The sequence below is a fragment of the Brienomyrus brachyistius genome, chromosome 8 (genome assembly GCF_023856365.1).
Source record: "Brienomyrus brachyistius isolate T26 chromosome 8, BBRACH_0.4, whole genome shotgun sequence".
NCBI lineage: Eukaryota > Metazoa > Chordata > Actinopteri > Osteoglossiformes > Mormyridae > Brienomyrus > Brienomyrus brachyistius.
In genome coordinates, this window is record NC_064540.1 from 24,017,353 (window position 1) to 24,031,156 (window position 13,804).

At 42.1% G+C, this 13,804-nt stretch overlaps 2 protein-coding genes and 1 non-coding gene across 7 annotated transcripts in view; 2 read left to right on the top strand and 1 right to left on the bottom strand.

Moving 5' to 3' along the window:
- Window positions 1-70: 70 nt before the first annotated feature.
- Window positions 71-143, top strand: trnav-cac (transfer RNA valine (anticodon CAC)). The gene has a single exon. It is a non-coding gene; the product is annotated as a tRNA-Val (tRNA).
- Window positions 144-928: 785 nt separating this feature from the next.
- On the bottom strand, window positions 929-3,601 carry fkbpl (FKBP prolyl isomerase like). 5 transcript variants are annotated; one of them, XM_049023825.1, is made up of 4 exons: window positions 3,520-3,601; window positions 2,980-3,155; window positions 2,498-2,871; window positions 929-2,310 (listed from the first exon to the last, which is right to left on the bottom strand). In XM_049023825.1, exons 3-4 carry the CDS (start codon window positions 2,867-2,869, stop codon window positions 1,468-1,470), a joined length of 1,215 nt encoding a protein of 404 aa, XP_048879782.1. In that variant the 5' UTR covers window positions 2,870-2,871; window positions 2,980-3,155; window positions 3,520-3,601; the 3' UTR covers window positions 929-1,467. The 5 variants fall into 5 exon arrangements, with proteins under 5 accessions (XP_048879782.1, XP_048879785.1, XP_048879784.1 ...); XM_049023828.1 differs by having other exon boundaries at window positions 2,980-3,088; window positions 3,520-3,592; XM_049023827.1 differs by having other exon boundaries at window positions 2,980-3,088; window positions 3,357-3,588.
- An 8,872-nt stretch (window positions 3,602-12,473) lies between these two features.
- The window catches only part of camkvl (CaM kinase-like vesicle-associated, like), a 38,486-nt gene continuing 37,155 nt past the window's right edge, over window positions 12,474-13,804 (top strand). The window contains exon 1 of the mRNA XM_049023938.1: window positions 12,474-12,731. The gene's annotated coding sequence lies outside the window, so the exon portion shown is untranslated. The remainder of the gene's footprint in view (window positions 12,732-13,804) is intronic.

A 13,804-nucleotide genomic window follows, 5' to 3' on the forward strand; every position in this document is an offset into this window, starting at 1 on the left:
AGTTTATTATATGATAAACTAAACTAAGTTTATTATATAATAATTATTATGAGTTACATTCACATAGCAAGTTTCCGTAGTGTAGTGGTTATCACGTTCGCCTCACACGCGAAAGGTCCCCGGTTCGAAACCGGGCGGAAACATCATTTTTGTGGTATGTTTCTATTTGGTCGTAGTAATAATATGTTCCATTGCATTTAGTTATCGGTCTGCCTGATCATACCTACATCTACTAGGTCTAAGCATATAATTTATTGATCATTTAATTTGTTACGCCTACGTTAAACTGCGCAAATTCTCCTAATGGATCTACTAAAATAATTACATTACTTGTTTTCCCTCTATAAACAAGGACCCCCTTTTACAGAACAAACCTCTCATATCAGTTTCCTTAAATGGAAAATGTGTTTAAACTTAAATTTTTAAAATTACTACAGACAAAATATAGCCTACCTGCACTGGGACAGCACTAACAGCAGCTCATGTTAAGGTTCAACAGGCAAAAACCCCTGTTGAACTTGCCTATTTTACTTTACAAGTGTTCTGCTGATTTAAATACAATACGAGAATATCCATCCATCCATTTTCCAAACCGCTTATCCTACTGGGTCGCGGGGGGTCCGGAGCCTATCCCGGAAGCAATGGGCATGAGGCAGGGAACAACCCAGGATGGGGGGCCAGCCCATTGCAGGGCACACTCACACACCATTCACTCTCACATGCATTCATACGGGCAATTTAGCAATTCCAATTAGCCTTAGCATGTTTTTGGACTGTGGGGGGAAACCGGAGTACCCGGAGGAAACCCCACGACGACATGGGGAGAACATGCAAACTACGAGAATATCAGCACCTTAATTAAATTTTGATTAAGTCAGCACTAAAGAAAATACAATTATCCTACCCTCCACCCCAATCAATAAATAAAAAAACATAAAGGGACTATTTACATTTTATTGGATTAGCATAAGTTTTATCATTGACGAAACATACAACTAACAAGTTTACATATAGTCATTTTAAAGATGGATATCAACAAACTGAATTACAGCTGAGAAATACGACACAACAGTCCTGATCGGGTAAGAAGAATGGCAGCTTTAAAATGGAGACGTCAGCCTCCACTGAGGTAAGCATTCAAGCCATTGTCATCTCCATCCATCTCATATTTACCTCAAGATAATAAATGCGAGATTTACCATATTCTCACCATCAGTCCCCCCCCCCCCAGTCCTGTACTGGCAGGCTATGTTGCATCTGCAGCCACAGCTGCTCATAGCAGCATGAACAAACAGTAGAAAACACACACAATCTGAATAGACCTGAGGCATCTTCATAAGGGTTTTTAACCATCAGAATTACACTTGGGGATGTTCTGGACTGTCCTGGCTTTTAAGATTCTCTCATGACCATATCCAAACCCTGACACAAATCCAATCTTCTGGCCTAGGTAACCCAGCAGAGAACCTAGCTGAACATCTTACTAAGCTTCTGACCAAGCTTGATGTCCAGGTCCTTCTCGCGCGCCTTCACTTCTCTCAGGGCCTTCTGGGCTGATGGTGAACTTGGCTGCAGCTCCAACACCTTCTTAAAAGCTCCTTGGGCCAAACCCAGCTCCCCCACCTGCGAGCATGCTTGACCAAGCCGATACCAGGCCTTCGCATTGCTGGGATCCAGTTCAACTGCTTTCGAGCTGCTGTGTCGTGCCCTTGCTGGCTTGCCTAGTCTGAGCTGGCAGAGGGAGAGGTTGGAGTGCAGTTCTGACCGTACCGCCTTGTATTCATCTCCTATCGCCAGATTTACTTCTGATTTGTGCATTTTCTCTGACGTGGTTTTCTCATTGCTCATAAAGGAGTCTGACTTCCTATCTAACTCATCCCCCACAGAAGATGCTCTCATTTCTTTGTTGTCATGCTCTCCCGAAGCATCTTGGCCTCCTGTGCTAGCCTCACTTTCCTCTGCCTTCAGTCCTCCTCCCTCCGCTTTGGCCTGTGTCTCCTGCCTCTCCCCCTTCTCCTCATCTTTCAGGGTGAGAAGCAGCTTAAGTGCCCGGCTGTAGCAATCTGCAGCTCCCCACACGTCGGCCTTCCGGAACCTCTCCCCGCCCTCTTTTTTGTGGACCTTCACCCAGTCCCACTTTTCCTCGGGTGCCATCTCCCACGATTCCCGGCCAGAGGTGAAAGAATGCAACTCCAACACATAGCAGAGAGGTTGGTGCTCCTGGCCAACTGGGTCCAGCACACTGCAGTCAGTTTGCATTGTGAGTGCGGAACCTGGCTTGGTTCCGTCTTTTAATGCAGTGACCAGCACCTGAAAGAAGGGAAAACTTCACTCATTAAGCAGAAATCAGCTTACTGTAGATGCTCTAGATGTTAGACAGCTGTATTTCAGTATTTTTAAAGACAGCATATTGCCCATGCAAAAAAAACTGAAACATACAATTAAGCAACCAAGGGTCACCATACCACCAAGCAAGTAGGACCACCAGCATCCTCACCTCACACTGCTCTCCAGCCTTCATTCCTTCCAGACAGCTTTCCACAACGTCACACTGCCCGTCGCCCATTCGCACCAGCACCCAGGTGTTCTCCGGAATCTGAAGCACTGAGTACTGGGAACGGGGGAAGGAGAACTTCTGCACCTCACTGTGCAACTCATCCAGTATGCCATGCTCTTCTGCACCAGTGGTATCCTGGCTCCCTGATCCATCCTCAGTTTTCTGCCACACCCGGACCCTGCAGACTGAGCCCATTACAGGACTCTGGTCCGCACTCCCAGTCTTCCTGGTCCTTCTACTTTCCACCTTTAGCAGGCCACTGGGACATACTGAAACCCAGGAGACGGTGCCGTCTGTGCCTTCAGTCTTCATGGCTAAAGTAGAACAATAATAATAAAAATAAGACCGCATTCAGAAAGTGAGTCTGTGACTAAAAAAACAGCTTTGAAAATTTGAAAATGACATGTAATTTAGTTACTTACTTATCCGTGTAGGACTGGTTTTCCATTCGTTTACCAAACTGCCATTTGCATTCTTTTTTGAGGAGAGAAACAGTGCTGCGTTTTAAAAGGCGTGGTCTTCTGTGTTGAACTAGTCAACGATAACCAATAACCAGCCTTAATGAACTGTACGGAGCTTCCTCGTCGATACCTGTCCACTGACACCCAAATGTGTAACCAGCAAGGGAAAACATGTAAAGGTAGTTAACGTTCCTGAACACAAACTGTTACTTGACAGTCAAAGTTTTATAATAGCATAAAGGTTCAGACGCGAACATAAAACATGCGTATCATATATCCAACAACAAATACAACATACAGCCCTTATGATGTTATCTAGTGAAGGATTGCTAACTAACCGTCTAAACAGCCGACTACAGCTAGCTATATACCGTCACACAGCGACCAGCAGTTTGATCAATCTCCAACTCAGGCAAGAGAAATACCGCTTCATTGTGCTACTTCATCTGCTGTGTTTTTGGTTATTTGACTCCTCAATTGGGTGTTTACTCGCTTGTTTACCTGTCCGGCTATTAAACAGCTTTTACGTGCATACTTTACGGCTCTTCAGCAGCAGGCAGGCAGAGGAAGCGTTTGATACTCGCGTTTCAATTGGCGGCCTCAAGATGGTTCAGGTTTCTCATTGGTTACTGCTCCAACGGGGGTGGGACTTATAGTGTAGGATAGAGGGAAGAGACGTTTCCTGACTCCCTATAGCTGTCATTTGAGCTTCTCAAACATCTCCTCGAAATTACTGTTATTATAGTTTTTATTTTAATTTACTTTTTATTTATATAAAATATTGAATTGAAATTATTTTTTAAAATCCAGTTTAGTTTTAGTTGTTTTCGAATTTTGCTCGTTTTTACTAGTTTTTTTTTAATTTGAAATACATGTTTCAGTTTAGTTTTTATATATTTCAGTTTCAGTTTGGTTTAGTAATGTTTTTCCTAATGATAGACTTAAAGTTGTAGGACTTAGACACATACTCCAAAATTTTGGGAAGGGAAAGTAGTGATGTTTGTTTTTATTTTATTTCAGTTAGTTTCGCAATGAAAGTCATATTTATAGTTTTTGAATTTTTTTTGTTTTCGTACCTTCTTTGAAATATTTCAGTGTACAAAAACATTTTTTTTTGTAATATTTTTTATAATCCTTATTTTTGTTAACGATAATAAACCTACTGGAACCAACTCGTGCAATGCCTGAAAATTTCCGCCAGGTGGCAGCATCAGACAGAAAATTTCATACAGTGTATAACCGACGTCTGTGTATGTACATGCGTATGGACTGGGAAGGTGTCTGCATATGACAAGGTGTGGTCAGACCCAGATGCTATACACGTCAACACACATTAAAGCTTAACTATCGATTCATGACACAGTTGAACCTCGCATTATTACTTTGTTTAAAGGCACTTTATCAGCATGCATTAATTACTTTCTGGTTTCAGTGTGTGAAGGGGAAAACAATTTGACTTTCTTGAATGATTAAGACAGGAAGACTAGCATGGAAGAGTCTGACGACCTAGTCTTCATCTTTTTGTCAGTTTTACCTACCTCTGTGATAAGAATGTGTAATCATGATTTAGAAGTGTGCTGTTTTTCGATCTGTCTCTCCCCATAAAGGTGTTTTGTAGTTTTGAGCAAAAATCTCAGCTGGTTCTAAGCATTCAGAGAACTGAACTCTTTTTGCTTGCCATTCTCACCCCAAAAGTCCACAAAAATCACATCCTATAAACATCATTGGGAGACTCGGCTACTGTTACAGATGAGTAGGAAAAGAGTTAAATGACCTTGTGGAGAGAGTAGAGATTTAGGATGAACAATAGGATGAGTGTGAGCAACAAGACTGCATGAGCTTGGTACAGAAGCAACAGCTGAGGAAGATCAGGCAGGCTGTGACTGTTGCTGGGCAATGTGTATTTTTGTATAAAGGAAACTGGATGAAAGAGAAGAAACCTTCAAGGGCAGCACAGATGAATTTTTTTGACATGTCAGCATCAATAATGGTTGAAGAGAGCAAAAATATGTGCTCAGTTCAATGTCTGTTTGCCACATTCAATCAAAATATTTTCGCAGAATTAGTAGCAGTCATGTAACAACTTCTAGAGCTGAAAGGATGAATTTACTGTCAAGGTTAGCTCAGACTAAATGAATTCTCTGAGGCATACTTTCAAACAGGAATGGATTATTTCATTATGCCAGAATACACAGCAATATATCTTACATTCTTAACACCTCCTAAGATGAAAATGTGCCTAATTCCTGTTGTCTTTTCCACTGCAAGAGCTGTTTTATTTATAACCTTGGGGACTTTGGAGAAAGGGGAGGCTCTGGCCAGCAGGTCTTTTCCTCTTGTCTTCTCAATAACTTTCCAAATTTCCCTTTGCACAGACACCTCTGACGTGGACTCAAGGGGCCTTCAATTCATCATCCAGAGCTTAAAATAATCATCCCAACTGGCCTAGTTAAAGGGTTACCACCGCCACCTCCCCCTCGTCTGTCCCTGTTCTGCCTGTTTTCCATGGTAGAGATGTGGTCCTGCTGCTGGTGCTTGTCTACAGGTGGAATCATGTAGAATAACAGTGGCATTTGTTGGCCTACTGCATATGATAACAAGCAAAATAAACACTCCGCCCATGCCCCTGTCACTCTTCTGGAATTTTCTTCAGACGTATGGAATGAGGCTTGAGAAAGTGGGCACAGTCACATAATTGTGTCATGTGACCTGGTGGCTTGAGGTGAGAAGTGGTTTGCGGATTCTGAGGTGGATAGTTACTTTAGGTTCTCGGGGCAGCGCTGGGCGTCGTGGGCAGTCTAGCCGTGCCTGCATCTGAGAAAGGCTTCATTAGTGTTAGTTCATTCTTGGATGAATCATATGTGTTGATTGGATTTTCATTTGGCATGACTCAGTGTGAGTAAAGTGCATGGGTTCTATTCAGGAGTTTAATATTAAAATGATTTTAAGATGATGATGGGGATTTTGAACCAAAACTGCAGATTCTTCACTGCTGAGAGATGAGAAGGTCAGGTCACTTGAAATTGATTCTCTGAATGTAACCAACACATGCATGATTTTCTGCATTGAAGTCTAATAATTTTCAGACACTTGGGCCATTTCTAACTCAATCAGAAAATGAAAGGAACTGCAGATGTCCCATTTTGTTTATCCAATGGGTATTTTAGTTTAATTGGGTTTATTTATACGCGCAATCGTTAATAATTGAAGCTCTGTAACAGAGAAAAGAATGAGTAATTGAATAATTGAATAATTGAATAATTAATGGAACCTTAGGAATTCCAATTATATAGGTTACTATTACTGCACGATAACAAGTGACCGTTGCATAATTATAACAGGAAATATGTGCACTGGAGCTGGCCGGCTTGATCTTCTGACCTGAATGGGTAATTCAGCTGGTAATATCCGCAGCACCTACATGCGGGTTTTAATGTCTGATCATATATCTTTTTTCTAGCCTTGATGCCTCCACAAGGACAATATGCTGTAAAAACTAAGCTTGTTGGGACTGCCACATGAGGATTTATTTAGTTAGGAAGCTATAAAAAAAATTGAACATGTTTGGGAGTTTTCATGGGGGAGAGTTATGACAGATGTGCTGCATTAAAACAGGTCCATGTAAGACCCTCCAACAAGGCCGTACATGCGACAGTCTGGTAATCTGCATACTGAAAGCTTTTAACCTGCGGCAGTGTGACTGCAAGCTGGAAAAGCTGGGAGATTGCCGTTAAGGTAATGGTGGGTTCTGATCTGATACCCAACTGGATGTAGAGTTTTCTGACAAACAAGGAAGCCAAACTAAATTTATTTGTTCTTCCAGCTTTTTTAATATTTCAAAACAATCAGTATCCTTTAGTAAGTCTGTGTAGATATGGGTAGCTTGATGGCTATTTTACTTAATTTAACCTCTAACTTAACAGGGCTACTTTTCCATGTACAGTAATAAGCCATTATATTAAAACCACTGACAAGTGAAGTGAATAACATTGATTATCTCGTTACAATGGCACCTGTCAATGGTGTAATTATATATTAAGCAAGTGACAAGACAGTTCTTGAAGCTGATGTGTTGGAATCAGGAAAAATGGGCAACTTTGATAAAAGGCCAAATTGTGGCGGCTAGATGACTGGGTCAGAGCATATCCAAAATGGCTTGTGGGATGTGATATGCAATGGTCAGTACCTACCAAAAGTGGTCCAAAGGAGGCCAACTGGTAAACCGGTGATGGGGTCATGGGCGGCCAAGGCTCAGTGATGCACATCGGGAGCGAAGGTCGGCCATCTGGTCAGATCTCATGGGAGAGTTACTGTAGCACACGTTGCTGAAAAAGTTGACGTTGGCTATGAGAGAAAGGTGTCAGAACACACAGTGAATCACTTGCTGTGTATAGGGCTACGGAGCCACAGATCAATCAGAACGGCCATGCTGCCCCCTCTCCACCGCTGAAAGCACCTACAATGGGCATGTGAGCGTCAGAACTGGACAGTGGAAGAGGGTGGCCTGGTCTGGTGAGTCATATTTTCTGTTGTGTTATGTGGACGGCTGGGTGTGTGTGCATCGTTTATTTGGGGAAGAGATGGCACCGGGATGCACTATGGGAAGAAGGAAAGCCATGGAGGCAGTGTGATGCTCTGGGCAATGTTTTGCTGGGAAACCCTGGCTTCTGCCATTCATCTAGATGTTACTTTGACACATACAAACCTACCTAAACATTGTTGCAGACCATGTGTACCCTTTCATGCCAAAGGTATTTCCTCATGGCAGTGATACTGCGTCCTTCCACACTGCTAAATTTTGCAGTGGTCTGAGTAACATGAAAAAGAGTTCAAGTTTTTGACTTGACTTGGCCTCTATATTCACCAGATCTCAATCCGATCGAGCATCTGTGGGATGTGCTGGACAAACAAGTTCGATGCATGGAAACCCGATGCTAATGTTTTGGTGTCAGATACCAGGGCACCTTCAGAGGAGAAGTGACCACTGGCAGAAGGAGACTGAACCAACATGGCAGCCCATGTGGACCATGTGTGCAATAGATGGACATGGGCGGAAAGACCTCCCCCAGGAATTCTAGTCCATTGAGATGATAGTGACATTAATGTTGTTACCCATCATATCTAATGTCTAAAATGCAGCATGGATTTTGGAGCAGGATGGTAAGAATGGGAGAAACTAAACAGAAAGATTAGCACAATCAATGGGCAAAAACAGAGGCACATCTGGAAGAAGAAGATGACGATACAATGACAAGAGGATTGCATGGGATGAGTTTGAGAGGGGCTGTGAATATGAGCCACACATGCAACATGGTGATTAGTGCAGGCCTTCCTGACAGTGCGGACTGGGCTTTTGTGAGGGGGGAGTGGTTTAATTGCACATTGCCACCAATATGGACTGGGACTAATGCCCAGAGTCAGATTTGGGGAGGACAGACCCTTAGGGGGTCTGGGAGATAGGAAGGAAAGAGACAACAAAATCAAGTTAAATACCAGCTGAGAGATAAAATCAACTGGAATGGAGAAGCACAGCGATAATCATCACTGCACCTCTGTTATACCAATATTCCAGCCAAATATTTCCATTGCTTCAATCTTCAGTTGCAGAGTAAGTTGCTAGTCCATCGTGAGAAAGCCAAGGTCATTACCGATGCATAGCCGGCTGTAGATGCTGCGTTATTTTCATGCATTGTTCATGTCCTCCATGTAACCAGCAAGAATTGTAGCGACGATAGAGTATCACTAGATAAAGCTCTCTCTCTCTCAGACGTTATCGCATCTGAGCTGTTGTCACGCCTGAGCTGTATCTAGATATTCCTACATATTATCTAGCTTTTCGATGTGAAAGGCCTCTTTAGGTTTTTACCCTACATGAACTGCATTCACCATATATAACAAAAAACTCTGCTTTGTACAATACAACACAGTTTTTAGCCCAGATTGCCCTGATATGCAGTCTCATATTCAGTCCCTCTTTTATTTCTGACAGCTGCTTTAGTTATTTCTACATAACTCTGCCGATTACTAATCTATTTTAAATGACAGATGGGTCTATGAGAGTAGATAAAGTGGACGTCTTTTAACAGGGTGGTGAACTGACTTAGGAATTACAGTCATCGTTGCCACATCGGGATGAAGGTCTCAGCACAGCAGTGGGTCAGAAAGTGATTTTACAGGATTATTAGACAACCCCCTTCTTTGAGAGGGCCATATGAGTTTTCCCCGGTAAAGCATGCTTCAGTTGGGATGGTGAAGGGAGCTGTAGGATCTGAGACTTTATCTGGGCTATGGGTTTTTACGAAGCGAAAGAGTAAATCTAATTCAAAAGCTGAGAGGAAACAGACAGCCAAAGCAAGATGGATGCTGAACTCCGGGACAAGTAATAACACGTCTGCTGTCAGGGCAGAATGGATGAATATATAGTCATGACCTGCTAAAAGACCCTGTGAGGGTAATCAAACCAACACAAACCTGAGAAATTCACACACCTATCACTTGGGCTGCTTTTGAACCTGCAGCCATGACCCATGTGGCAGAGAGGCAGAGCTGCTGGGATGGTGATCAACATTAGCTTGCCGATTGCTGAAATAGTTCATACGTCTGAAGTGTTTATTTTGAATACTGTTTGTTTATGAATTATTACCGCCAGAAAGTTGCATTTGTGTGCTGGAACGCGCTTGCAGCCACCTCCCTCCCTGCCCCTGTGTTTGTCTGCCAAGCTGGTTAACAGATGGAGGCATGACGTGAGCTAAAATTGGGAGAATCGATGCCAGTCAACGCCATTTCAGTTGTGGATGGAAAAATGCTCCCCTGAGTTACAAAAATGACTAATCTGTCTACCTTTGTACTGCATGTCCTTCCTCGGTTTTCTACACCCAAAACTATTCATGGAACAAATGCAGCAAAAAAATGCAACTAGATAGTTCTCTTTACTAAATATATATGTTTTTATAAATAATTTAGAATCTACCATGTGATGGTCTATGTGTCAGTCTAACTTCAGAGCTTGAAGATTAAACTGTGCTCTCATACACTCAGATATATCGGTAAAAGATATGCAGTATTATCTGACACTTCAAAGGAGCTGCTTTGGAACTGGTCTCTTTCAGTAATATTTTAATAACCAAGTCAATGTTAAACTTCAGTCATTAGGACATTTGGGAAGAAAGCCGCTTGACAGCTATTAGATATGTTTTTAATATGAGTGTATAGGACTGAGACCAAATTAGATGGGAATTATTAAAAAATGAACAGAAAAGGATCAGATGATCTTAACACAAAACAATTGCAGAGAGCGTTTTTGAAACCACACTTATTTTAAGATGAACTTCCTTTTCAGAATCTGCAGTATTTTATAAGATGAAGAAGTACAACCTGGAGTTATCGCCGGCTCGACCTTCACTCGATGATTCTTGATTGAACATACTTTGACCACCCATAGGCATACATCATCCTAAACACTTTTACAAAAGTGCAATCGTTGCTTCAGCCTATTCCAGACGAAAGATAGATTGGACTCCTCTTAATTATTATCCTGTCACTTAAAGACCTCCTTCGGTACGCCCTGAAATAAAGACCCCTCTTCTTCCGATATCCATGGACATGCTATCAGTGTTAAGCGTACAACCCATAAATAATTTCAATAGCATTTCAAATGTATTATGAAAACAAAAACTAGTTTTAAAAACAAATACTGTTTATGATACTAATTTAAATAAAATGATCTGTGGAATTGTGTGTTCTCGCCATGGTGTGTGGGTGTATTCCCACAGGCCAAAGAAATCTCTTAGTCTGACTGGCATCTCCTAATTGCCTGTACTGTGTCTGAGTGAATGTGCCCCATGATGGACTGGCACCCTGCCTGGGGTGTACCCAGTCTATCCTGTGTCGCCTAGCAGTGTCCAGGCACCTCTGTAGTTATGCATGGAAGGATATTTTCAATCGCCTACTGATTCCAATAGTGTAATGAAAATAACCAGAATAGGAATGTCGGACACACTCCGGCGTTTTGTCTGAGGGAATCGCAGACACGATGTCCCACTCCAGGTGCTTAAGCGCTCTGACTCCAACTCGGGGCTTCGGTGTGGATGTGCGGGGCATGACAGACCTGCTGGCAACATGTGGACGGAGAAGGTAACATTAGAATTTAAAATGGCTTTTATTTCTTCCCTTCTCCCTGCGAGGTGAGGCCTGGTTACCTCATGTCTTTTTCTGTCCTGATTGGACTATAAATATCAAAGGTCTTATTGTTTTGAAAGTGTGAGAGGCAGAAAAAAACAAGACAGGAAACGTTTTCCATTCAGTTCATTTATTAATATAGATTTAGACATAAACATAATATTTTTATATAAATTCATAGTTAAATCTCCACAACTAACTAAAAAATGTGATTGGAAGATGGATCTAACTATAGATGGATGAATCTATTGGTTTTTTCCCAAGTCCCAACCCCACAGGCAACTTCCTGTCCTCTCCATGAACACCCCCCCCCTCCCCCCCAACCACACACACACCAGGATATGTATACTTGTTTTCATATTTTTGTGGGGACCATCCATTCATTTGTATGGAAAAAACATGAATCCTAACTATGACACTCTTAACCCCACTACCCAGCCCTAACCTTAACCATTAGTAACCAAACAAAATACAAGGATTTTTAGTTTTTTTGGTTGCATTCACAGACTTTTATAAAACTGAGTTTCCCCTTGTGTGCACTGAAAAAAAAACCGGTCCCTACAAAGTTAAAAACAAGTTTTATGAGATTGTGGGGACATGTGATGGCCAGTGTCCAGTTTTAACAAACTAAACTGCTTAAACTGTGATGAGGACAATTAAGTATGGGCCTACTTACGGCAAAATGTTAAGACAATGAACAGCAAAACATTTTAAGTGTGTAAGTCCCAAATATTCCCTGTGCATCTGTGTGTCAGCACTCCTGTTTTCCATGCTGGTGTGGCTGATGAAATGTGCGCTGTTCTCTAATTCCATGTAATCCCGTCCAGGCGCAATCTGCTCGTACCGAACTCATGGGCTTTCATATTGGGCCTCTACGGCATTCACGTCATTTCATAAAACATTATTCATGATACCATATTATATATAGATACTATTTGTCGTAGCCATATATGCGTTTTATATGTAATACACTGTATTACATAAAACCGCTTCAGTATAACGATGAAGCAGCGAATGGAGCGTAAATATTTCACTGCCAAAAATCAAAATCGTGAAAATTCTGTAAATCGTTCATCGAGAACAAATCAGCCGGACCAGTTTGTCAGTGATGACTGATGCAGACGTGGAAGTGGGCGAGCGAGCTGGTGGTCTCCATTCATCCATACTTGTAAAAATAGTTATAAAACAGACACCTGCTGTGGGTGTAAAAAAAATGAAAAACAAATAATAAAACTCCACGTAGAAAACAATACTTAGTAGCTAGGGGTGGGGTCTGTGGAGAGCGAGTGTGCCCAGATTATAACTGAAGAGAAAGAACGGAGATTATTTCTGCGTGGGGGTCACACGTACGAGTCCTGCAACAAGGCACGGAGAGCCCAGGAGCGCCAGCCGGCAGTCCGGTGCAATCCGCTCGCCGCTCCCCAGCGCAGCTGCCATGTAGCGACCCGCAGTCCCAGTCGTACCCACAGGACACGTCGCCCTAAAACTTTGGACTTAGATTTGGATACACGCTTTGCTCCCCGTCTTTCGGCCAGGTGAGTCTTTAAATTAACCTGGTTTTCACCCTTAGATGTTTAACTGACTCTTTGCATCAAGTGGCGTCCGTACAGCGTCTTTATTTTTTATTGGGGAATGTAATATAAAATTCTAGGTTAAATAATACTTATTAGAATGATATACTGGTGAGTGAATTTTAGCGTGTTTAATTGGGATGGTTTGATAATGCTCTTGGTGCTTGTTGATTTTATGATATTAAAGGCGCAGTTTACTGTTTTTTGCAGATAAGGAATGATGGGTGATAATTATCACGGTGTCCGCGTTTAAACTAGTCGCTTGGGCAGTCTTTTTTAATTAAGAAGTAAAAATTAATCGCTCATCCGATTTTCTGGCTTGCAAGACGGTTACTTCCACAGATGGTGTTTTATGGGTATTTCGTCAAATATTACAAAATGTTTGGTTTTGTGGTTATTATATTCTAACCTGAATTTAGCTCCAGCTATCGACACCTGTCCGCAGTTCCTCCGGGTCTAGTTAGATCGGAATGTGGTGAGATTTAATAATTCCAACCCCCCTTCGTAAGTTTAATACAAGTTCGCATGTTTTAAATGTCGTTTCTTGAACGATGGCTGCAATTTTCTTTCGCTTTCGCGGATACAAGAAAATCAGTATCATACATCAGCCTCGGGCCCCCAGTCCAAGCTCCAACTCGGACTACACCGCATTGCCAGACCTAGACGGAAATTAGCGCTATATATCCACTGTGAAGTGTACTTTTCCCTCCGAAAAATCGAATGTCCCGTTCTCTCTCTCTCTATCTCTCGCTGTGCAATTCACCAAACCACAGGTGTACATGATGTGTGAATCTATGTAAGAGGGCTGTGAACTGTAAAAACCACACAAAGCAGCTCGCCGGATCCATTTATTATTCTGCATTTGCTTGTTTAAATTATTTTATATTCTGACTGACCCCGCAATAGATGGGCGTCATGTCCAGGGTGTACCTCAGCGTCGTGTACTTAGCCGCTTGGGAGAGACTCCAGGTACCTCTGTGACCACGATGAGTGTTTAGAAGATGGCTGGATGGATCTTTTGACTATACACTATTTGT

Excerpts from the sequence above, each read along its gene's own strand:
- fkbpl (XM_049023825.1), bottom strand. The coding sequence starts at position 2,869 with ATGAAGACTGAAGGCACAGACGGCACCGTCTCCTGGGTTTCAGTATGT. Across the intron at positions 2,311-2,497 it reads AGGCTGGAGAGCAGTGTGAG|GTGCTGGTCACTGCATTAAA; the intron begins GTGAGGATGCTG and ends CCCTTCTTTCAG.